The sequence below is a fragment of the Chanodichthys erythropterus genome, chromosome 5, assembly GCF_024489055.1.
Source record: "Chanodichthys erythropterus isolate Z2021 chromosome 5, ASM2448905v1, whole genome shotgun sequence".
Classification (NCBI taxonomy): Eukaryota; Metazoa; Chordata; class Actinopteri; order Cypriniformes; family Xenocyprididae; genus Chanodichthys; species Chanodichthys erythropterus.
Window position 1 is genome coordinate 8,432,780 of NC_090225.1, and position 26,652 is coordinate 8,459,431.

The following is a 26,652-nucleotide window of genomic DNA, read 5'->3' on the forward strand; positions in this document are numbered from 1 at the left end:
TATGCTGGTACATAGGCTAGTCGTATCGCTTTTACAAAATATTCTAAAATCTTCGAATGGATAAGATTTAGGTTCAATTTCATCTTTTGGTGCTTTTGTTGTTACAATTTCCCATCATTTTCAGAATTGTCTGTTAAATACCCTGACTTTACCCTAGCGAGTGGAATGAAGTGCTTTCCAACAAATACTGAGACATTATTTTCATTTCATTTTTTTTAACAAGACATGATGTATCTGTGGATAATGTAAGCGTGTAAATGTCATGGAGTTTTCAAACAGTATCTGTTACTTCTCCTCCTACTGGACATCAGTGAAAGTGCAAGTTTAGTGTAAAAACAGCTCGATTTGTCTAGAGAAAAATGGAAATGGTTTCTCAACAGCTCCAGTTCCAGGGTTACCGCATGATATCAAGATTGTTGCAACACCAATTCTGAGTGTTACCCAATAGACAACCCCCCCACCCCCAGGTGACAGGAAATAATACTACTGAAAACAGGAAGAAAACTATTTATTTTCTCTGTTTGTGTGCATGTTATCTGTAACATATTCCATCTTTCTGTTCAGAGATAAAACAACTATACATTGTTAACTGTCTTGTGTAGGGTGTTGGCATCTTTTTAGTGGTTTTCCATCTCATAGCCCTCTGTCCTGGTAGGCTACCAGTTGGTAGGGACTGGATCTTGCAGACCTGGCTTCAGTGGTGTTATTTATGGAGGGCAATAGGATCCACGATTGGTCATCTTCCTGGAAAACGTGCCCAGCTGTCAGCTTAGAGGGCTAAAGAACTGGTTCCTGCAAGAGCCGCGTCAAAGAACGGCATAGCTAACAGATGCAACGCTTAGTTACGCATGCAGGAATATGATTTAGATGGTACACTTTCAGAAATGTGGCATCTGCATGGTTGATCACATCGATCAGTACTAGCACTCAGGTTCTAGTACTAGTTCTCAAGTTCAGAAGAGCTGTCAGCAGCTGTCTTGAAACAGATACCCTAGCAGGAGACTCGACCCTTTCTAAAAGAAGAGGAAGGGGACTTGAAGGACGTGTTGCTTTTGGGGTGCAGCCGGAGAGAGCGCCGCAAAGGCATTCTTAGGGCTTCCCGTGGTCGAGAATGGTTTCGAGAGGGAGCTCAGGACAAGAAATCAGTGCGAGCCAAATGAGGACGCACACTCGAGGGAGGAGCTTCAGTTCTCACGACTGAACTGTGATAATCAGCGCTGGCATGGCCGAGGGCATCTTCAGTGCTACACACCACACTAATCCCTTACTCAGGAAACGTGCTGTCGGACAGCCAGTGACCTCTCTGTCAGGAGAATGTTTGCTAGGGCTTACCTGATGACTCTTCCGTTCTTGTTTGAATGGCAGCTGAAAACAAGAAGGAATGTGTGTCTAGAAGCGCACTATTATTCAATACCTCTTTAAAGCAGATGTTTATGATGATTAAGTCTTTGGCTACATTTTTTTTTTTTCAAGCTTGCTTCACAAATGATTAATGTGCAAGTGGCAGCCTTTGCTGCAAAACTGTAAATATGTGAATTAATGCAATGCATATGCTTCATTATAATATGCACTTCAGATGTGAAGTTTTGGAATATTGGTGCCTAATGGACAGTTAAGTCCAAATGATTTAGATAGAAATGAAAAAAAAACAAACAAACAAAAAACAGGATATTATCATTTTTAAATATTCTGTACCATTTTACAGTAAGGTTCAAATTGTCAAAATTAATGCATTATGAACTTTTTACAGAATGTAACTTATAATATAAAATCTAATTTAATGTTCATTTCATAAACATACATTTGTTTATACCGAAATAATAATTATCCCAAACATTATTATCCATATGGAATTCTCAGATAGCCAGACAGCAATCTTTTCTGAAAATCGTTTAGCTATCATTTACTGATGTCTGACGCCGTGAGGATGGATAGTGTATGCTGTGACGTTTTTAAAAGATCGGCTTAATTGTGTGATATGAATAAATAATGGTCAAAAACAGATTTATAGTATTCTAAATTGATTCTCAATTATTGAAATGACTATAGACTATTCCTTATGTTTCATACCTGTTTTTTATATTGTAATGCAAATATGTATTGGTGTTGCCTTGTTGTTTATACATAATTATTGAAAAAAATAAAAATAATATATATATATTTTTTTCCCCTCCTAAGGTCAAGCGGTATGTTTGAAATGCATTGAAAATGACTAATCACAGAAAATGGATGTACAGTACACAAGAGTAAATACAAAGTGTTTATTGTTAGTGTTTGAAATTGAAACAGTGTCTGAAATACTACTGAGTCCTCCTAATACATTAAAATATGTGAATATATAAATGTAAATTGAATATATAAATGTGAATTGAAAACACACACTCACACATATATATTATATATATATATTATATTACATATACATTATATATATATATATAAAATAATAATAATAATAATAATAATAATAATAATATACACACACACACACAGTGTTGGGGAAAGTTACTTAAGTTAAAGTTACTATATTCTGTTACTCCCTAACTAATTTTTATGGAAAGTAATGTTACATTACTTTTGCATTTTTTTTCTCACCTGGGCAGGGCTATTAATAACAACTACAACAAAAAAAGTTATATTTTTGTCAAATGTAAAGGCCCAAAATCTAAAAACACCAAAAGTGAAATGAATAAGCTTCAGGCTGATCACACATATGATGTTTATCTTAAGTCATTTTTGCTTTTTAATATGGTTGAACTGGATCATCACAGGTCAGCAGCAAAGACATTAGTTAATAACGTGGGTTTTAATACAAAGTATATTAGCTTAATTTAATATATTTAATTACTGCAGATTTGTGCAACACTGAGTTTGCATTTCACTGTTTTTATTCATTTTGAGGAATACCGATTCTGGTTTTGTGAAAGTGAGATGAGTAAATGCTCACATTTAGTCTAAAACTACAATGACCGTCATATTTACACACAACGGCGCTGCATTTACTCTCGATTTATCTCAACATGACAACAGGAGAGCCATCAGTCAATACATGAGAAAACAAAGTAATGCGGTACTATAGTAGTTACTTGTAATGCGTTACCCCCGATTGCGTATCTAGTTACTTGAAATGCATTACCCTGATATGCATGTATGTATGTATGCATGTATGTATATAAATACACACATATATATACATATGTATATATACACACACAAATACACACATATATATACACACATATACACACACGTATGAAGACATACTTGCAGTGCTGCTTGAAAGTTTGTGAACCCCTTGCAGAATCTGCAAAATGTTTTTTTTTTTTTTTTTTTTACAAAATAAGAGGGATCATACAAAATGCTTAATTTTTTATCTAGTACTGTCCTGAATAAGATATTTTATGTTAAATGTTTTACATATAGTCCACAAGACACACACACAAAAAGCTGAACTTATAAAAATGACCCCACTCAAGTTTATATACCCTTGATTCTTAATACTGTGTGTGGTTACCTGGATGATCCATGACTGTTTGTTTTGTGATGGTTGTTCATGAGTCCCTTGTTTGTCTTGAGCAGATAAATTGCCCAAATGTTCCTCAGAAAAATCCTCCAGGTTCTGCAAATTCTTTGATTTTCCAGCATCTTTTGCTTATTTGAACCCTTTCCAGCAGTGACTATATGATTTTGAGATCCATCTTTTCACACTGAGGACAAATGACAATTCAAACACAACTCAAGTTGTGATCCTTGTTATTTTGTTAAAATAATTAACATTTTGCAAAGGGTTCACAAACTTTCAAGCAGCATATATCATAAATATGTCTATATCTGTACATACATACCCAAACCGCAGCTAACAGCCGTACAGACGCAGGTATTGTTTGAGAGCTCACCTTTGTTCCGGTAATTAACACCATATCTTCCCCATGGTTAGACGCAGTGCATCAGCTTCAAGGAGGAGCAACAAATAAGACAGCTCCACACTCAATTACAGCACATGTCAATCTACTGTAGAATCAACCGGCGCTGCGGAAGCAGCTGTATAACACCCTTAATATGATGGAGATCTCAGCCTGTAGCAAGATGAACACGCCCATCAATCAAACACACACCATCTTGATTCATTTAATGACATTGTGCGGTACAGAAAACAACTTTATTCTCGCATTTATGACGTTTTCATACAAATCACATTCTTTTAGAATAAAAGAAATGTCAATGGAAACAGTACCTGTGTTCTAATCGTTCTAAATACTCTGTGGTGATGAATCCCTCGTGAAAAACCATATGCTAGCTATTCAGAAAAATAGTTAGACATTAGATTCACTTTGACAAAATGCCAACCCAATGGACTGATATCTTGCTGTGAAAAACAAAGTGTGCAATAAGAAATCCCTTTTTATGCAGTGTTTCTCTTTTTCTTTAAAAAAAAAGGCAGTTAATGAAATGTATGGAACAGGAGTGATACACATGAATATTATTTTACAGTAAAAATTATAGTACCTATTTCCATTCTACTGGAAACCTACGAACAGTCATTTGTTTAGGGTTCAGAACACTGGAAGTGCAAAACAGAAAAACGAAAGAAAATTACATGTTTTTGGCACAACATTAATGGGGCTACTGGTCTGCATGAGACATAACATGCCTCTTGAATAAAAAAAAAAAAAAAAAAAAAAAAAAAAAAAAATTTAAATAGCAATGAAAAGCCACTAACATTTAAACAGATTAAAGAAAACCATTTCAGGTTTACCCTGCAACTTTTCTTTCCGTGATGCTTTTTTTTTTTTTTTTTTTTTAGTGTGTAGTACATATAAAAGTGACTGACAAACATACGCAAACAGAAACATGTGCATTCGCTCTTTCACACGCACACAAACATGCTAATATTTGCTAAGACGTGACCGCTCCGTCACACTCTCCTAGGCCTATAGCCTAGTAAAAATACAGTAAATATATTTCTATATATTTCGATGAAATTGCATACATACGCATACGTGTACAAGTGTTACGTGGGATATTCTCTTTAAATATAAGCTCTGCTATGAGAATGCTCCGAGATCTCATAGTACACAGTGGTCTGTCTAGCCCTGGAGTGCAATCTGAGAAGTTTTACTGTTTAAATACCAGGCTTTCACCTCATGCCATTGTCATACGCTCAGTAGATCTCCGAAGGCACTTCCATTTGGCCCGTAGAAACCGCTTAGCTGCTGTCTGTCTCAGCTTGATAGATAAGCACTACGATTCAAAGCAACGCTCACTGACATCTACACAACAAACTTGGCCACAAATGACTCTTAAAGCACAAGACGAGGATTCAGTCCTTGAGCTGATATGTGGGAGGGTGTCACGCATACGTTTTGGTACAGGGTTGCTTATGGGTGGGAGTGGGAACAATTCACCGACTGATTGCTCTGTAAACGAGTGTCTTAAATGCAGCATTGCTAAAACTTTACATGTCCGTCAGGAAGACCAAAGGAAATGAACAAATACTTCAGTGCTATCATCCTGCTTCTGCGCGCACGCACACACACACACACGCACGCACACGCACACACAGACTCATACATACATATACAAATAAGAGTTACAATTAATAACATAATAAAAATGAATATTGACAAAAATAATCACTATTTTAACATGACGCTCGTAACGTTAGTGTACCTTTGAGTGTGTAGTGTATAAAGTCTAGTGTTTGTAAGTCTCAGAGCCCTACGGAGAGCCCAGCGGCGTCCACAGAACTTTGCTCTGTTCCTGATCCACAATAGTCACGATCTGAGTGCAAATGTAAGGGAAGGTGCCTCCTTGAACGATACCTGTAAGAAAACATACAAATACAGCTGTTTTTTTGTTTGTGTTTTTAACACTATCAGTCAAATATTTGAACATACCTACTCATTGACTTTTATTAAAGGGTTAGTTCACCCAAAAATGAAACTTCTGTCATTAATTACTCGCCCTCATGTCGACCTTTGTTCATCTTCGAAACACAAATTAAGATATTTTTGATAAAATCCGATGGCTCAGTGAGGCCTCCATTGACAGCAAGTTAATTAACACTTTCAAATGCCCAGAAAGCTACTAAAACTTTTCATGTGACTACAGTGGTTCAACCTTAATGTTATGAAGCGACGAGAATACTTTTTGTGCGCCAAAAAAAACAAAATAACAACTTTATTGAACAATATCTAGTAATGGGCGATTTTAAAACACTGCTTCATGAAGCTTTACAAATCGTTTGTTTCGAATCACTGTTCGGAGCGTGTATCAAACTGCGTTAACCATTGAAATTTCAAAACGACAAAGCTTTGTTTACTGAAATGAAGATGAATGAAGGTCTTACTGGTGTGGAATTGATGACATAATTTTCATTTTTGTGTGAACTAACCCTTTAATGTTCTCCACATTTTAGAATAATCAAGAAGTCATCAAAACTATAAAAACTCAACTGAAAGTATGGGACCTCAATCCTATAATAAAAGATATTAATAATAAAATCCATTTTATACTTAAGAAAAAGACTAATATTATAAAGAGATGTTTCTGAAATGAATTTGGCCTTTGTATTGTCCTCATACTAAATCAAATTAAGCTCACAGCGCAACTGAGATTAACAAAATTCTTTTTTTTTTTTTTCACAAAACTACACTGCCTTTCAAAAGTTTTGGGTGAATAAGATTTTTTTGTTTGTTTGTTTTTGAAAAGTCTTTTATGCTCACAAAAGCACAGTATAAACTAATATTGTAAAATATTATTACAATTTAAAATAATTGTTTTCAATTTTTATATATTTCAAAATGTCATTTATTCCTGTGATTTCAAAGCTGAATTTTCAGCATCATTAATTCAGTCTTCAGTGTCACATGATCCTTCAGATATCATTGTAATATGCTGATTTGCTGCTCCAAAAACATTATCAATGTTGAATACAGTTGCTGCTTAATATTTTTGTGGAAACTGATTCATTTTTGTCTGGACTTTGATGAATAAAACGGTCAAAAGAACAACATTAATTTAAAATACTTTTCTTTTTTTGTAAATTTCTTTGTCACTTTTGATCAATTTAATGCGTTTTTTATAAATAAAATCTTAGATTTTCCTCAAAAATCTTACTGACCCCAAACTTTTGAACAGTCATGTATGAGCAGATTGTTTTTCCTTTTCTTCCAATTAAAAAAAATAAAAAAAATAAAAAATAGTGATGAATAGAATACTTGCAATTAAAGGGATATCATTCAAAAATGTACCGTAGTAGGAAAAATAAATACTGTGGTAGTCAATGGGGGCGAGATCTGTTTGGTTAATCACATTCTTCCAAATATCTTCCTTAGTGTACAGCAGAACGAAGAAACTCATTCAGGTTTACTACTTTACAACTACTTGAAGGGGAGTAAATGATGACAGAATTTTCATTTTTGTATGAACTATCCCTTTAAACATTAAAATAGTAGAATAAATGTTTGTTATATTAAATTAAATTAGTTATTTTGTCAAATTTGGTTAATGTAAAAAAATAAAATAAAAAAAATAACCAAACCTGTGAAAAATTTGCTATACTCCTGCTCTATCTTCTGTGCAATCTCAAACTGCTCCTTGGAATGTTTTTGAGAGACTTTATCCCGCAGATAAATCGGATCTTTCTGCTCTCTACACAGGGAAACAGAAACAGTCATTCACACTTCACACATAATGACATTAAAAGATGAAACTGGCACAATGACATTGTTCTTTTGAGACAAACATAGTTTAAGCAGCAACATTTTGGACAGGTGATTGTACATAATAATAAAACACGTGTAAAATGAAGACATCAGCTGTTTAACACTAAAACTCAGTAAAAGTGTGTGCAGCTCCATTGAGAAGAAGATTCCCGCAGGGCAAAACAACTAAACACTGAACATCTATGTACATACACTGCGGTGACAGGTGTCGTCTGTTAGGGATGGGCAATATTGATAAAGTTAAATAAAACCAAATAAAATGGTTATCCATTTAAGTTCTCATAAGACTATGTATGTGAGGTGTGAGTCTGTGAGAGTGTGTGTTAGGGATGGGAAATATAGTTAAAAATAAATGAATAAAATCTAGTTTTGTTTTTAGCAATAATATAATTTATATGCATGTATATATAGATAGTGTAGCTAGTAGTGGCCAAAAGTCATATCCGAAGGGGATGTTTGATACAGATTAAAATATTATATTATTGAAATATAATATATTATTATATGAAAATTAGTTAAAGTACTCATGTTAATTGAAGTACATTGTGTCATTTTAATTAAAGAATAAACAACCACCCTACAAGTTAAATTAAACCAACAAAATATGAGGAAAATATTTTCTATTTTTTTAAATATTTGGCAAAGTAAAGGCAAACTAAAGCCACAAGTTTTATTTTACTATGTAAAAAGTGTATAGAAAAACAAAAAGCTTACAGGAAAGAGCGTACACTGAATATAACAATCAGTTATTAATATTTTGTTGGTTTTCTCTTTTTTTGCATATGTTCATAATGTATTTGTATGACAGCCTGGCCAAAAATTTTGTCCACACAATTTATCACAAATAAAACAAAATTGACTCAACTACACAATATGCTTACAAAATCGTTAACAATTTTTTATATTATATTTTATATATTTATATTTATATTTATATGCACATTAATATTTCATTGTTAATTTTATACTGGCACAGAATCATGACAAACATATCATGAGTATTTAATACACCACCCAGCCTTGGTGTATGTGTGTGTGAGGCTTTTCATAGAAAGCCTGAGTTTCTAGAAACGCAAGAGCCTATTAAATCATTGTACATGACGTGATGTCATGATCCTGAGCGTTAATGAGTGCAGGACCGATTAACTCGGGTTGCCTTTATATTAAGTAGGTGCTAGTCGGCAGGTCAAAGACGACCTGCGTTAATCCCTATAGTGATCGAGCGCAAGCTTGCTTTCCCAATCCTTCTGGGAAATCACCAATTTAAAATCCTCTGTTGGGACGACTTTGCACCATTAGCGCTCTGACAACTCCACACGGAAGCACTGAAAAGACCTAAAGGCACAGTTATGCAGCACTATCAGGAGAATAAAGCAGGGATTTATTGTTCTTTTAAGTCTCACACCCCTAGAGAGCTATCAGTACAGTATGCTGCGAACCCGTGATATGCATATTAAGGGTCTAGAGTCGGCTTTAATTTTTCCTGTCTGATAAACCAGGCCGGGATCTCACAAAGCGGTCTTCGACCTTGAGCGAAGGAGAGAGACACAGACAGAAAGAGTGAAGCAGCTGCCTACGCTGTCGTATATCTTGTCCTATATCTGTGTAACATTATGGCAAAAGTGAGCCAAGATATTCATCCATTTAACAGCAGTTCTTCCAAGTCAAATGCAGCCTACACAGTAAAACTGCTTTCCATTTCCCAAATGTCTCCGGGGACTTGAGGGAGCGCACAGGAACTTCTTGGCGAAAAAAAAAAAAGTGTGCCAGGAGGGCTTTAAACAGTGTGTGTGTGTGTGTGTGTTTTTGGAAGGGTCTGCAAGGACACCCAACAGCTCAGCTGGCTCTTTAAACTCGCTAAAATATTCGTACCCACTGCATTTATTTCGAGAAGTACGTGTGAAGAGGGATGTGGACACTTACTTTATCTGCTTTGCGTTTTTGTAGCGAATGAAAATGACGATTGGGTAAATGTGAACGCTGTGAAGCCGTTCGATAGCGTGAGGTGCAATGTCAAGCAAACAGTGACAGTCCTACGAGAGAGAATGACACAGCACAGAACAGGTCTGAGTCATGTTACACATATATAGCATGAGCGACTGCAAACAGAGAAACAAGCTTACAGTCATTGACAGCAATCCTGCAAGCACAACCAAGAAACATGAAGCTCATCTGTTGATATTAATCTACATTCTTATCAGATTCTTGCTCATTATTAAGAGTCGCCGTATTAATTTCATTTAACATCACAAAAGATTCGACTGAGATGTAGTCAGCAGAAACATGGACAAACCTTGTCTGTGATCTCATTGATTGAGGCAACAGTAGTCACATCAAAATGGCCACTCCTCCGTTTGTAGTCGATGAAAAGAAAGTCTTTCACCCCGCGCTCGATGGCCTGCTGAGAAGCCTTCATCACCTCTGGATGAGCAGAACAAACAAAGGTCAGCTCACTCATATTCAACAGCATGATTAAGGCTGAACCAATGACATTTATCGTCCATTAATGCTACCAGTTTTCATGATACCAAAACTATCAGATAGTACCAGTGAAAGTTCCTGTATCTAGATATCAATTTCGATACAACTTATATGCAACTGAACGCACTCCTTTATGTAGTTTAATATTAACATAAATATTAACACATTTAATCAAAATCATGGATTTTATTCTTAGTAATGTTCACTTAATTGAAAAATTCTTAAGTTTTTTACCAAGTAACTATTCAATTAAACGGGAACTATTATGCCCCTTTTCACAAGATGTAATACAAGTCTCTGGTGTCCCCTGAATGTGTCTCAGTTCAGCTCAAAATACCCCACAGATTATTTATTATAGCTTGTCAAATAGTTGTTTTTGTGTGTGTCCCTTTAAATGCAAATGAGCTGCTGCTCCTGGTCCCCTTTCCAGAAGAGGGCAGAGCTTTAAAAGCTCATGCTTCAGTTGCTCAACAACAACAATGATGGAGAATCTCACGCAGCCAAAATGACGACTGTCGGTACTGGTGTTCAAACCGAAGTCGGACACTGAGGGAGAGACTCAGGAAGAAGTTACAACTTTTAGAATGAAACTGGATGTTTCTGAACTGGATGTTTATGTAGTTATGGATGTTATGGAGTTCATTGACTAGCATGTACCATCATGTTAATCTTTTGTGAAAATTCAGCGTTGAACTGACCCTTGGTATAGAATGATTTGTGAAATATATATGTTATATATATAATTCAACCATGGTTTCCTTAGTGACTCAGATGTAGAGAGTCTATGGAGACTCTTATGTTAATTGGTACATCCAATAACAGAACATTTGTAATGTTTTTTTTTGGCACAGACATTTTATATCTCCAGCTGCTACAGCGAGTAAACAGAAATGGCCGACTGCTGCAGCTCACTCAGGGCAGTATCTATGCTAATCATGGGCAGGGTTTCCCGACTTTAACGTAAGAGTAGGGGGAAATCTGGAAGCGCACGTTTGGAAACACCGTTTATGATTTATGGGGATTATAAAAAAGGAGTGGGTGATTTTTTTTGTTTACACACACACTGTGGACACACATCTGTGTTCAAACACCTTATAAAAAGTGAATTTTGCATAATAGGTACCCTTTAAACAGTCAATAGTATTTAAATTTAAATAGTATAGCTACTTTTGCCATAATTACTATCAGAGCATTTGTTGGTAGTGCAGATGTTTGTAAATGCCATGGGCCAAAGGCTCAATGCCATAAATGTCTAAATATTTAACAGTATTATAGGATTACAAACATCAACTTAACAGCAATCACATTGCAGTTCAAAACTAATAGACATTTACCAAGCACACATCTGCTGAATTTCCCTGGAGATTCCTTGACCAGCATGTCTTTGACTGGATCCACTAGCGGGCCGAGGATCAGCACTGGTCTGGGAGACGTGCAGTCAATCTTCTGCACTCTCTGATAGGCCAGGCTCACACAGTCTGAGCAAACGCCAAAAAAACAAAACAAGAATTAACATCAGTCTCATCAAAATTCTCATTTCAACAGCACTGCATTATGGGAAACTGGAGAGTCTCACCATCTAAGAATGGAATGGAGTCTGTGCTGATCGCGTCCAAGGCCACCACGTCTTTCCCATCTTTGGAGCTGCTGCGTTTGTGCTTCTGTTTCCTGCGGAAGAAGGATCTGCGCGCGGCTGCGGAGAGGGTCTTACTGGAGCCCGTCTCGTCCTTCAGTTCAGTCATACTGTGTCTGCGGTAGAACTCCTGATCCATCCTGCACCAGAACATAAGTTCAGGTTACTCAACTGCCTTTCTGCAGTCTTCTGTATGTTTTCATATTGTCACCTGGGACAGATGTGTTACCCCTTAGTATCCAGTTCAAATGTATACACACATTTTGATGTCTGCAGTAAGTCTATGCACTATTCTGAGCAAATGACTACAGCTGCATTAAGTTGCTTTTAACTAGTGGTTGAATGAAATCAAAAATCAAGGCTGATACGGATGGATGGATGGATGGAAAAGGATGGATGGAAAAAGATCACCATTTAACTGAATCTAAGGATGGGACTCACATATATTTGCTAGGGATCTGCCCTCTTTGAATTTTTTGTGCATTTTCGTCAAGTTGCCAGGCCATCCAGGTGCCGAAGTTGCCATTTGGTAGTGTGTCATCCACATAGAGGATGTCATCTTTCTTAAAAGAGAGGTCGAGCTCAGTCTCAGCCACTCGGTCATAAAGTGCTCTGCAAAAGAAAGAGGAAATTAATAATTCAACAAGTGACAGCATTATACAAGAGGCAAAGACTGCGGCATCTGCAAGAATGAGGTAATACGAGACAAATGAAAAGAGTGCAGGAGACAAAGAAAAATAAAGGAAGGAAAGAACAAATGAAAAATTCAAGAAGAGGCCGGGACAGAACCGATCCTTCATTCCTGGGAGTAGCACGAGGTGGCTTTTAGCGGCCACCCATAACTCCTCATCCCTGTTCATTCATGACATGTGGATCGACGGAGATTATTTACTGCGGATGACATCATGGGAGAGCAGGCAGAAAAAGCGCCTGCGACAGCTGCGGGCCACAGAATTTCATTTGCAAAGACAAACACGGCTATTTCTGAACGGCTCTCTTCCATTATTCTTTTTTCCACCGCGCAGACACAATGCATCTCTGTCTCGAACTGTCTAATTACCACGGCTGCTATTATAGAACACAAATTATTGAGATTTGGTGATATAATCTTCACCGCCAGATACAATATCTCACCCTCCATCTTAAACATAATTAAAGAGATTAAAATATTCCTGTTGCTACAGTTTTTTTTTTCCACATATCTATATTTAGAGCAGCATGCACAAGGCCCAAACACTGGCATTTGGTTATAGGGAAATGTTAAGTGGCCATGTATGGTGATGTATGTCAATGGCAGATGCATAGACTGGTGAGATCATGCTGTACCTCAGTGTTTCCCATTACTTACCTAGACTCCGCCATAGTCTAATCTGTGCTGCCACAGTTTCATAATGAAGCAAAAATATTTCAAAACTTCTCATAACATAAAAAGTCTCAAACACTTTTGCGTCATTGCTTTGGCAAAGTATCTGTCAAACGTACTAAAATCGAATCGCAAAAGACTGTTTTAATTAAATAACTATATAGTCTGTTTACACAGTTTCAAAGCAAAGTGCGAATTGATCATATTGATCACGCGATCAGCTCTTTATCAAGTGTTTTCCACATCTCAGAACGGCTCTGTTCATAGTGAATGAATGCAGTGAACTTCATCTTGGAATGTGCTGTGAGCTTAGCCGGCATTTGGGAATGTAGCAGGCACCAGTTATGCATTATTTTCACATTTGCATGATTTCCAACGTTTTTGTGGCAAGATGATTACAGCATTTCACTGGATTTATAATGAGATGTGTTTGTTCTATTTGTATTAACAGAAACTGCAGTTTTCAGCCAGAATAAAAGCTCAACTGCACTTTCCGTCAAAATAAAAGCTCATGGGTTTATCTCTTGCGAGAGTTTAAATTAAGGCAAAAGTATAGTAATTTCCCTACTGTAGCATAAAGTAAAATAATATACTTATGAAACATAAATTTTTTATTTTTTTATTTTTTTTGGCTTCCAAAAACACCATTTTTAATGTAATGTAGACTGAGACATATCACAACTAAAAAGCAGATTGAGTCCCCTTTAAAGTTCAGATACAAGTCAATTAACCAACTTTTTTTTTTCTTTATTCAATTTGCACACTTTTATATAAATTTTCAAGTTAAAATGTACAAAATTGGGATGGAGCTCTTGTTTTTTAACTCTCTGGGTACACCAGATTGACGAATTTAACTTTATCTTGAAAGAAAATTTTGTACATTTTACTTTCTAGAGAGGCCGAGGTCCATCACCCCCACCCCAGAGTCTCACTAAATCCTGTGGGAAACACTGTACCTGATATAGAATCCATCTCCAGGAGTGCCTTTCACTTGGTTGAACTCATCCAGACGATGCTGTACTCTGAACGTCACTGTTTCCACAGGCTTCAGCATTTCCAGGTACGCCTCCTCCACAGTCTTATTCTTCATATTAACTGGGCCATACTGGATGAACAAAGAATGATAGAAAGGGTGTAGTTACATTTCATTTAAATATCCAATCTTTTTCAAAAATAAAACATGCATTTAAGGGTTCTGGATCGATTTCCATTCCAGAACTAACATAACATGTAGAGAAACAAAATGACTTCTTTGCCTTGTCTTAGTAAAGCAAATAAGTGTGTAATAATGTGGCTGACAAAAGTCTAAATATGTCCATGCCAAGAATGGGATATTACCAATTTCACATCACATATGAGAAAGCAAAGAAGTGATCAATAAAAACAATAGTTAGGAATGCATCATGCTGACATCTGAATTAAGAGGAAAACAATACAGTCAATGGACGAGGCTGGAATGTACCCTAGCAATAGTGTGCATAACACAAATTTTATTCTATGACAAATTACATCAGTAATACCTCACTTTTGCTTTTAATAAGCTTTTATGTGTCTTAAAAAATGGGTAAATGGGCTACAGAGGTAAACTCATCTACTCACTAGTCTGCTTTTAAGGTTGCGTCAGACCAAACTTACATCAAAGAACTAGTGGCAACGAAAGCCAACTGTGTTGTCAGCTTGCACTGAGTGCATTTGGGCTGAATCGTGCTTGAACACACTGCAAAGACTACAGCCAATGGCCAACTAGCACATTCGTTTCATGTGTGCGTGAGAGGAAATAACTGTCTACATCAGCAGGTGGCAGGAGTCTATATTCGTCATTCAAAAAGAAAAAACGAAACTAGGACTGTGGACATACAACCTGTAAGTGCTTGCTTACCATTTTAAATTAGGGCTGTCAAAAAAGTACCGACTTCGGCATCAAGTTGGTACTGAAATTTAAAAAATGTGACGATACCAGCATTTCCCCCCTAGCATTTTGAGTGCTGTTGAGCGGATTCTTAACTCTCTGGAGTCTGAAGCTGATTTGGGGCCTGGAGAAGTTGAGCTGAAATGACTTGCATATTAAACACTTCTGATTGGCCATTGTGTTCCCGCACTCAACAGATATGTCTGTGATTGGCTACAATAATCAATGCTTCAAAAACATGTTGTAAATAGACATCAATGACACTCTTCACCGAGCACTTACACAGATACACACTGGAGCATTTGAAAGAAAACATCTATCAGTGGATCCATCTATCAGCAGATAAATTAGGGATCTACTGACAGACACCTTTCAAATGAAGAGAACCGAAGTGCTTGGTACCGAAGTCGGTACTTTTGACAACTCTTTTTTTTTTTAAATGTGAATCATTTTGTTCTTCATTCCAGATGGCCATGTTGTTATGAAAATATTCACATATTGAAATGCTCAGGTAAAATTAGAACAGCCTTCTCTGTATGCCCTCTGACTTCATTGTTTATTCACTTTCATCACTAAACTGAACAGCCAATCAGAGCTCAAGCTCTCTCTCACCAACTGATGCCAATTCAACATGCTCAATCAGCCAAAAAGCTGTCGATGGGGTCCGACTTGTGCTGACAGTGAAGAACACACTGCAAAAACTGAGCTGACAGACGCTCAACAATGGCCTGGCACTGATGTTGGTCTGCCACATCCACTATACTCTATACACTATACTGTCACTATACTCACACTCTTGCAAAATATTCAAACCTTCCAACTTGTAGAATTTAAATAAAGACTGAGTTATCAGAAGCATAAAAGTTGTCTTGATAAACAAAAGTTATAAGAATTATAAACGTTTGTTGGTCAAAGCGCTTATTTTCTAAAAGCCGATGGAAAAATCCTTTTGGCTTTTTGTTGAGCGTACCAGGGTGAAATATATTATCACTGCAGCACTATATGGTGATAATGATATATGTTCAGATTGAGTTAAAAGTCTAACTGCCCCACTGCCAATGCTAAGATGACTCCGGGAACCTATTTGTCTTGACTCTTGATTGTAACAGTAGCCAACAGGGCTGTTGCTAAAAGTGTATTATTCCATTCGAGGCAGTGTAAAGCATATAACACTCCCAAAAAAGGAAGTACAAAAATTCTCCAACCAAGTTTTGCTGTCTTGGGTTATATTTCCATTCACAGTAGTCTCCAAAAAGCATTACACAGACAGAGAAGTAGCTTCATTTACCTCAAGTATCATGTCCCCAGGCACAAGACCATCTCCTCCTCTGGCAGGACTGTCCTCTTCCAGCCTCTCCACAAAGATCCCCCGCAGGTTTCCTCCACACAGTTGAATGCCCAACTCCACCTGAGTCTTCTTCACCGTTACCAAGCGAGGCTCCGGAACTTTCTTGGAACTCTCAGAAGAAATTCTGACATTCAAGAGAGACACAGAATCAGACTGGCCACCCAAAGTCTGTGGATTTCATGTTGTGTAACCCTGACAGTTCCAAAAAGTAAGCTCCATATTTATGCTTCCTTTTAAGAAAAGGTACCTAATATGTCGATTTGGTGCTCAATAAACATTTATTATTATTATTATTATTATTATTATTATTTCAATGTTGAAAACAGTTGTGCTGCGTAATATTTTTGTGGAAACCATGATTTAAAAAAAAAAAAGATACTTTGAATAGAAAATTTAAAAGAACATTTATTTATTTGTTAGAAATAGAAATCTTTTGTAAAAAAATATTGTATAAAATGTCTTTACTGTCACTTTTCACCAATTAAAAAAAAAAAAAAAAAATCTTACAGACCCCAAACATTTGAACAATACTGTATGTAGGCAGTAGACAGCAAAATCTGTGTATTAATTTGTGCAGTACCTGATGAAGCTGTTGGGACTGGTGGTGGGTGTCGTCTGTTTGGAGGATGGGGTGAGCGTTCCTTCATCCTGTTCACTCAGGGTGTCTATGGTTGAGTGGTTATCTGGGGTGGCGGCTCCACTGCCCTGTGGGGTGGACTGAGTGCTCACTGGCTCCAAGCGGGAACTATGGAACAATATGGTCAAGAATAAGCCACACCTGCTTTGCGATCAAATATGCATTCACCTAAGCAAAAAATGAATGGGAAAAGGGCTGTACCTGGAGCGAGAGTGGTTGCCAAGCTGATACATGTGTGGGTTGTACTGGGCCATGATCGTGATGGTGTCACACTGCTGGCCAATGATAAGCCGTGCTTGCTGTTCAGTGGCATTACGCAGATTTATCCCATTATACTGAGGGAAAAGAAACCACAATGAATGTGAGCTTCATAATGCATATTAATATTTAACATGACATGCAGCTTTACTGATCTCAAGAAGAAAAAAAATGATTTTCTTTACTTATATTTTCATCATTTAGCAGGACAGCAAAAATTGGTTAAAAAAATAAAAAAAAATAAAAAAATACAACAAAATGTGATGTGTTCAATATGTTAAATATAGAAACACTACTTATGTGGAATTCTCTAATTGGCCTGTATTTAAATAAAAATGATCATGAATTTACATTTGCCCTAAAAATGTAACAAACAAACAAAAAAGAAAAAAAAACAACCTTTAATCATTGGCAAACCTTCCAATATCTTTATTCTTCTCTCTTAAAGCCCATCTGGGATATGTATGTACAGTATTGATGTAATACTAACCTCCAGTAGCTGGTCTCCATATTCCAGCCCAGCCTGGTGTGCGATGCTGCCCCCGGTCACCTTGGAGACAAAGATTCCACCATTCTCTCCACTCACGATGGAGATGCCAAGAGGCTCCGCCCCTTTGTGCACGATGACATTCCTTGGCTCCTCCAAGTACGGCCTGCCAGAGCAATAAAAGTGGTTGAATTTCAAGATCAGAGATAATCAACAGCTGAGACAGAATCTGGTCTGCAGGTCTTAGCCAGGGAAGATGTCTTAGACAGGGGAGAACCATGCAGGTGGATGTAGAGCAAGAGACATTTACTGAACGGGCAGTTTGGAGGACTTACTGCCACACAGACACAAAAACGGGATAGAAAGCGGAGGGAGTGTGCATACAGGACTTCAATAAAAGATCCAGAAGGTTGTACATTTATTCTTCTAACCTAAACATTTAAATACGCCTGTAAATACTGATTTACTGCTCAAACAAGTAAAAGCATGCTTTAATGTTACAGCTCCAAGTCCAAACAAAATATATACGCTTCACTGACAAGAACACAGCATTTCAAAACAGACCTCTGCATCCCAGAGTAAAGAAATTGAAGCTTTTGTAAGCGATGACCTGTCTATCATCATAGATAGGTTTGATTTGTCAAGACACCCATTTCAGACATGCCTGTCATTTCACGCATGGTAATAATTCCTTACAGAAGCTTTTTTTGATTGATTGAGAAAATCTGGATCTTTTCAGTACGAGAGCAGCCAAACTGACATGCAAATCATAAATGTCTCTCCACTCCAGAACCTTAAGCACTTAAGAAGACATTTACTCCAAAAATAGCTAAATCTGCTGATTTAACATTCATGAGGAATCTCTTGCTGAGTAGGTTAATCAAAAAAGTAAATTAGAAGCAGCAGGTAAAATTACCTAATAACACCAATTAAACTCCACTTTAAGGAAACTATTGACAGTGATTCATAAACTTGATCCCCTCCATGTAGGCGTATTAAAGGGACAGTTGAAATGACAATTCTGTCATCATTTCCTCACCCTTATGTCATTTAATACATGACTGACTTTCGTTCATCTTCGAAGCACAAATGAAGAATATATTTAATGAAAAATGAGACTTCGGTCCCACCATTAAAATCCATGCAAAACGTTTAAGCTTTGAAATAGTAAAAGTAATCAATATCAATTGAACGATTTGAAAAAAGATTTTGATTATTTTCAAATAATCAACTGATTATTTTATTCACATGAATGTGCGTTGATTAAAATGTCTTCTTTATGAACTTTCTGAAGCGTTCAAGTTTTGGATGCATGCACTTTCAATAGAAGTGCAAAAAGTTTAAAGAAAGTTTTATGGGTTTAAAAATGAGGGTGAGTAAATGACAGAATTATTAAAACTAAATAGGGACTCGCAAAACTAGACATTTTAAGAATCAGCCATTGGGTTGCTTGAACAACTAGCTGACTAACTGGTCAAAGTAGTGTTGCCAAAAGTACAGACTTCGATACCAAGTTGGTACTGAAATGTTAAAAATGTGACGCTTTGAGTGGATTCATAAACACCTGACTGGCCATCGTGTTCACGAGCTCAACATATATGTCTGTGATTGGCTACAATAATCAACGCAAGGGAGCGTTTGAAAACACAAGGAAGTGTTTGAATCCGAAAGCGGGAGCACCTGCTTTCAAATGCTCACGTGTGTAAGCGCTTAGTGAAGAGCATCATTGATGTCTATTTACAACATGTTTTTGAATTGTTGATCACTGTAGCCAATCACAGACATATCTGTTGAGCGTGTGAACAATGGCCAATCAGAGAAGTTAAGAATCCACTCAACAGCGCTCAAACCATCACATTTTTAAAAATTTCAGTTCCAACTTCGTACCGAACTCGCTACTTTTGAGAACACTAGGTCAAAGTCATGTGAAGTGCTGTTCCAACTCAATTTACTTCTGTAATTTTGTATTTCCATGTGGTAAATCTAATTATCGTAGGACCACTAGCACAACGCCTGGGTTGTATACCAACACAAGACAGAGAAGCAAGGATTTCTACAGCCAACCACTTGGAGCAAACAAGTACGTTTGTCAGGCATTCCCTGTGCGTAACTGGCAGGGAACAAACCTCAAGCTTCTGAGAGAGGAGAACCTAGGCCTAGCAGCCAGAGGGATTCTCAGAAAGGATCTGTTACGGTACAGAGATCTGAAAGATTCAGAGGAGCAAAGAAGAGAGGAGAAAAACAGATTGTGAAAGAGAGAGAGAGACACACACACAAGGGACTCTGGAAGAAGACAAATATGTAGAGAAGAATTATAATAAATGCATAAGAACAACTGGAATGAGCGACCTAGTTTACAAATCTCCACTAAAAGTCGATCTGAATTTTATATGATGGTGCAGATTAAAATAAGTTCTCATTAAGTGAGCGACGGTGATATGAACGACTGATCCTTCAACATACATTATTCTATATTCATGCACAGTCCAATTATTCGAGTCAGATAAAGGGCTTCTGAGCTCGCCGGGCTGCTGTACGTGGATAAGAGCGAGCTGTTGCTTGGCAACCTGATGAAGGGGCTGTAGGGAGGGGGTGCGCAGCAGGAAGGGACAGAGGCAGCGGGAGTGTACCTGTCTTTTCTCCGCTCTCCCGTGGGTACAGGGCTGACGGAGATCCTGGGAAGGGTGGAGATGGAGCTCTGAGACTGGCTGGAGGCGAACGAGGATGTCTCCAGATTGAGAGGAGACAAGGGTGGGGTGATGAGACTGGGACTGCTGCATTCTGAATGAGACAGTGACCCTGATGAACAACATGGATAAAACAACAGTCAGCATGTGTTCTAGAGTTCTAGAAAGCTTGAATTTACAGGAAACAATTTTGACACCTTCGGACAATAATCAATATAAATCGTTATATTTAAGAATTTGCTATAATATATCTTTATGTTATGGATTCAAAATGTTGAATGCAGTTAAAGTATAAATTTATTTAAATGTACCAACATAATACACAGTAACAAATAGCAATATTTACTAAGGCTCTATATTTTCAAAAGTTTGGGGTCATTTTTTTTTTTTTTTTTTTTAAATAAATGAAATAGTAAATTTATTTATAATGTTTTTATAAATGTCTTTTTGCTTTCCTTTCCTATTCATAAAAAATCCTAAAAAAATCTATCATTTCCACAAAAAATATTACACAGCACAACCATTTTCAACATTGATAATAATAAGAAATGTTTCTTAAGCACATTAGATTGATTTGTGACACTGAAGATTGGAGTAATGATGCTGAAAATTTAGCTTTGTGTCACAGGAATAAATTACATTTTAAACATTAATTTTTAATAGAAACAGTTCTATGAAATTGTAATAATATTTTACAAAATTGCCGTGTTTTATGTGTATTTGACCAAATAAACGCAGCCTTGGTGAGCATAATCCTACAAAGTCATGAAGCAAGAAAAGATTGTGAAATTAGTCAAATGCCAGGCTCGATATTTGCCCATTTCAAATTACCAACAAAATGATCACAAATATACAATGAATGTACGATATATTGCTCTGTCCTAGTACAAAAGGAAACTTTGGGATAAAAAACAATTAAAGGGATAGTTCACCCAAAAATGAAAATTTGATGTTTATCTGCTTACCCCCAGCGCATTCAAGATGTAGGTGACTTTGTTTCTTCAGTAGAACACAAATGATGATTTTTAACTCTAACCATTGTCGTCTGTCAGTCAAATAATGCTAGTAGATAAAACTTGCATAGACAAGTCCAAATTAAACCCTGCGGCTCGTGACGATAAATTGATGTCCTAAGGCACAAAACGATCAGTTTGTGTGAGAAACCGAACAGTATTTATATCATTTTTTACCTCTAAAACACCACTATGTCCAACTGCGTTCAGCCATCGCTTAGTGAGGTCTGATCGCGCTCTGACAACGGCAGTGATGTCTCGCGCATATACTTCAATGAGTGTCAGACATCACTGCCGTTGTCAATGCGCGAGACATCACTGCCGTTGTCAGAGCGTGATCAGACCTCACTAAGCGAGTGCTGAACGCAGTTGGACATAGTGGTGTATTAGAGGTAAAAATTATATAAATACTGTTCGGTTTCTCACACAAACCGATTGTTTCGTGTCTTAGGACATCAATGTGTCGTCACGAGCCGCAGGTTTTAATTTGGACTTGTCTATGCAAGTTTTATTTATTCTTATAGTAGAAGTTCCCATTATTTAAGTGACAGACGGCAACGGTTGGAGTTAAAAATCATCATTTGTGTTCTACTGAAGAAACAAAGTCACCTACATCTTGGATGCGCTGGGGGTAAGCAGATAAACATCAAATTTTCATTTTTTGGGTGAACTATCCCTTTAATCTCCTCTAGTTTATCTACAGCATATTTGACCCTGGAAGCCAATGGAAACTTACTGTACATGTGTATGATTCATAACTAGTTAAAGAAATTTTTTATATGCACTATATTAAGTATAGACTCTTTGCCTCAGGTTATTTATTCAGGCTTCCAATATTTCAGTGTACACAAATGTCAGGCTTGTTTGTGCAAAGTGTTCTCTACTTGACATGTTTTACTTGATTTAGCCTAGTCTGACATTTTAATTTCCTTTCCTGTACCATATTGCTGCTGGTGGTAGTTATTTACACTTTTACCAACAGCAGTGTGTGGAAGAAAAACACTGAATTAAAAATTGGATTAAAATGCTAAATTTATTTATTTTAGTCTATACTGTACAGTACGTAGATCGAAACGTGACTAAGATGAATTCAAAGATGCTGTATTCTTAGGAGGAGGCTCACCTCTGTCTGAGCCCAGTATGGAGCGAGGATAGCGTGGTGTGGAGGGAATCTTTATCCTTTCAGTGCGATACTGCAAATTATTTGATGAACCTTCTTGAAACAAAAAGGAGGAGAAGATGATGAGGAGACCAAAATAGTTTAGTGTGTGAGAGGGAACAGATGACATATATTATTAAAGAGAGACTGACCGAGTCTAGCGCTGGACGGCAGGGAGTTGGTGCCGTGTGAAGCCCGGCTGCTACGGGACGACTCAGAGTAGTCTGCGGTGCGTTTCTGGCTCAGGTCCAGGCTTAGATGTCCTTGATGCTGAGGACTGAGATGGAGAGAAGAAAACTGAGCAGGCCAGATCAGCAAACACTCATTATGGGGAGAGGGAACAATTATTCTCCCGAGAAAGTAAATAATTATGCTGTTTATGACCTACAACGGCTAATTTGTTCTTAGTACGACATAATGAAATGCTTGTTGACATTTAGGATGCACTTGTCCTGTACTTAGATGGGTAGCTGTGATTTTGTTCCTGGATCAACATCTTTTGTTGGTCCTGGAACATCATTCTTGTCCAAAAAAAAACTCTACCCCTACCCCTTAACCTAAGCCTTACCATAACTTTACCCTAAAATTTGAGGAAAATTATAGGTGAATAAGAATGGTGTCAAAGCCCCTAACCTTTGTTGTAAGCCTAAACTTGACATTAAAAGGATAATTCACCCAAAAAATTCTGTGATAATTTACTCACCCTCAAGTTGTTCCAAACCTGTATGAAATTCTTTCTTCTGCTGAACACATATTAAGATATTTTGAAGAATGCTGATAACCAATAAGGACCCCATTGACTTCCATAGTATTTGTTTTTCCATACTATGGAAGTCAATGGGGTCCCATCAACAGTTTGGTTAGGTCATATTCTTCTAAATCTCTTCTTTTGTGTTGAGCAGACTTGAGGGTCAGATGATGACAGAATTTTCATCTTTTTAACTTTAAATCAATCCCTCAAATCTGATTGGTTATTCGGAATGTTGTTCCAGGATAAACATGGATGTTATTCCAGTAACATCATCTACTTAAAGTGAAATCACGTTCACTTTGTATCTCAGAGAGTTGCCATATTTCATGGAGGTACAGTCTTCAGTGGAAGTACAGTACATGTGTGTGTGTTGGTTATCTCAGTGGGAACTGTGGTACCTGGGGTGTGTGTGCTGCTGATTGATCTGGCTGGTGACAGAAGGGCAGTTGTTAGTGTGAACTCTGTGACTGCGCACCATGTAAACGGGGTTCTTCATAACGGCTGTAACCGCAGAGCAGGGGGCCAGTCCTCGATGTGCTGAGTCTGAAGTTTAAACACAACCACATAATAACCAATAACACAATTCAATGAGAACCTTCAACTGCCCGCTGAGCTCAGATCTTTCATTTCTGACTCTTTTTTTGTGGCTACTGCGATAGTCGAGAGTCAAAACTGTCTGTGATCAAGTGAAAGGTGTTTACCCTTCAGAAAACGTTGATCGTCCACCACCGGTCGACCACTGACTTCTATGTGAACAATTTTATGTTCTATCTGGGTTGCAATTTTTCACTCTTAGCAAAATTTGGGACATGCAGAGTTTTATTTGTGTGACTGGTTTTTGAACATTAAATAAGCATCGAAATGAAAATTAAATCAATTTAACTAAGCTAATTTTAAACTAAGACAGCATGATAAGAACCAGGGTTTTCAATCTTGGCCTATATTATGCTGTCACTCAGTACAGAATAGCTCATTTTTGACCAAATGTTTGTACTTCAAATTTATATTTCTCCTATATAAAAGAAAAAAAAAATTGATTATTTTTATTTTCAATAACTTACAGAATTGAAAGCAGTGTTGACTACATTAGGGAATTTGATACAATAAACCATAATATACTTTTATCTAAATTATCATATTTAAACTTTTCAGTTAATACAATGAAATGGACTGAATCTTATTTAACAACAAGGAAACAGTGCGCCTGGATACATCTTCCCAAAGAAACAGTTCCACAGGGGCCCTTACTTTTTAGTTTGTACCTGAATGATCTCTCAGAAGCCTGTCCAGATGGCTTACTCAGTTCTGCTTGATATTAAATATTCAGAAAACTGCATGCATGGATTTAAAATTAAAAAGGAGGAAGAGGTCCAACCAAAAATCTTTTACAAATTGTGCCAGATTTTAAACTTATTTTAGAGTTTCAAGTTATTTTAGACTCTCACCTGACATTCAAAAAGCATGTTACATGTTTATAACTGGAACAAGATACCAAATAAAATCAGACCATGTTTTACTCTTGCACATTTTATGTTACGATTGAAAATATGGTTAAAGATGAGTCAAACGTGATTATTGAACACTTAGTTATACAATTTTGGTAGTTTTATATTTATTATTATTTTTATTTATTTATTCTTCTTCCATGTTTAGTTTAGATGTAATACCCATTGTAGTGTAACTTTTTTGTAAGTATTTTTATATTGTTTTATATTATTTTTGTATTATATTTTTATTTTGTATTGTATTATTTGGAATGCGTTTTCAATTATTAAGTGAGGAATATTATAATAAATATTATTTTAATGAATGTTTAAGCTATGTTTCACTTTCTCCTATCCAGGGACTACAGATGAAATTTAGCTCTGTAGCCAATTCTGCGGCAGTCACTGACTGTCCATTGTCGTCTTCAGTGTCCAAATTTAAGGAATTTTTTATTTATTTTTGGTAAATGATGCGTTAAAAAAGATAGGACAGGCCCCTTCATTTTACTTAGATACTTTTTATCATAGGTTATGTTGGATAATAGATAACTCTAAAATATGTAATGGTTCCCATAACAAAAAACATGGGAAATGTGCAATTTCCATGCTTTAACAACTATATGCGTAAAAGCGTAGACATTACACATTGCTGTAATGTGCCTCGCTTTCACTTGTGTTCAGAATTGAGTTCCACCTTTAAGTAAAGCCAGCTGCTCTGGGTGACAGATGAGCAAACGGCAGGGAAGCTCAGAAGGCAGAAACCCTGGCCAAAGCTTGAATATTCAAATCAAGTAAAAATAGACCTCATTATCACACAAACCCCATGTGAACTGTCTAGTCATGTGACAGGTGCATCAAGCAGCACCCACAGTGGTTTGTCCTGTTTCTACAAAAATCGACAGTCCTGACAATGTTTTATGTTTTTATATGAAAAAATAAAATGTAAATATTGAATGTGAATGCATTAAACGAGACCGAATAGACACATTTTAGGGCTCAACAATAAGGATGGCCTTATGCTGTGAGAAAGAATCAGGAACAATTGTTGAGACCTGCATTTTCATACTAAGAGATGGCATGAACATTCAAAGAAGAATATTATAAATAGGTTTTGTTCAACAAGCCCGTTCATACATATTCAGCATGATTATCATAAATGAGCAATTCAATTACTCAGTACTGACTTCACCATAAAATTAAGTAAAACATAAATTCTTTAGGCCGCCTTGATCAGAATAAAGATGAACTGTGCTCCACAGAGCAAATGTAGATAGAGAGTATGTTGTTAAAGAGATACAATGAAATGCACCATGGGCGACTTGAGCTCTGATTAAAGCGGGTGTAACTCACTGGGAGGCAGGGTTCCATTATAGGCTGTAGGCACGAAACCCACGCTGTGTCTATGAGGTCGGTTAGGAGAGGAACGCAGTATTTCCCTCTGCTCCATAGAGTCACCATCATTTGAGTAACTCTGCCAAACACCCACACACACACACACACACACACACAAACACACACACACAGCATTAGATAATGCAGTATACAGTTCTATAGAAAGTTACAGTTAAAGATTCTACATATTATAGAATATTGTAAAAAATGGTTGGTTGGCTAATAAAATATACTCAATTTTTCATTCTTTAAAAGGTGCCATCGAGCGTTTTTTTACAAGATGTAATATAAGTCTAAGGTGTCCCCTGAATGTGTCTGTGAAG

General features: G+C 36.9%; 1 protein-coding gene across 9 annotated transcripts in view; it reads right to left on the bottom strand.

Moving 5' to 3' along the window:
- Nucleotides 1–4,096: 4,096 nt before the first annotated feature.
- Nucleotides 4,097–26,652, bottom strand: part of dlg5a (discs, large homolog 5a (Drosophila)) — a 71,631-nt gene continuing 49,075 nt past the window's right edge. For 5 of the 9 annotated variants that reach the window (XM_067385888.1, XM_067385891.1, XM_067385889.1 and 2 more), the window contains 17 exons: nt 26,288–26,408; nt 23,852–23,996; nt 22,855–22,979; nt 22,667–22,759; nt 20,474–20,642; nt 17,847–18,009; nt 17,300–17,433; nt 17,042–17,206; nt 16,402–16,585; nt 14,161–14,309; nt 12,283–12,453; nt 11,785–11,981; nt 11,543–11,686; nt 10,021–10,148; nt 9,651–9,760; nt 7,544–7,653; nt 4,097–5,822 (listed from right to left, as the gene is read on the bottom strand). In XM_067385888.1, the coding sequence (XP_067241989.1) occupies nt 5,719–5,822; nt 7,544–7,653; nt 9,651–9,760; nt 10,021–10,148; nt 11,543–11,686; nt 11,785–11,981; nt 12,283–12,453; nt 14,161–14,309; nt 16,402–16,585; nt 17,042–17,206; nt 17,300–17,433; nt 17,847–18,009; nt 20,474–20,642; nt 22,667–22,759; nt 22,855–22,979; nt 23,852–23,996; nt 26,288–26,408 (2,412 nt within the window). In that variant the 3' untranslated portion in view covers nt 4,097–5,718. The remainder of the gene's footprint in view (nt 5,823–7,543; nt 7,654–9,650; nt 9,761–10,020; nt 10,149–11,542; nt 11,687–11,784; nt 11,982–12,282; nt 12,454–14,160; nt 14,310–16,401; nt 16,586–17,041; nt 17,207–17,299; nt 17,434–17,846; nt 18,010–20,473; nt 20,643–22,666; nt 22,760–22,854; nt 22,980–23,851; nt 23,997–26,287; nt 26,409–26,652) is intronic. The other 4 variants (XM_067385892.1, XM_067385890.1, XM_067385886.1 and 1 more) reach the window with 2 other exon arrangements.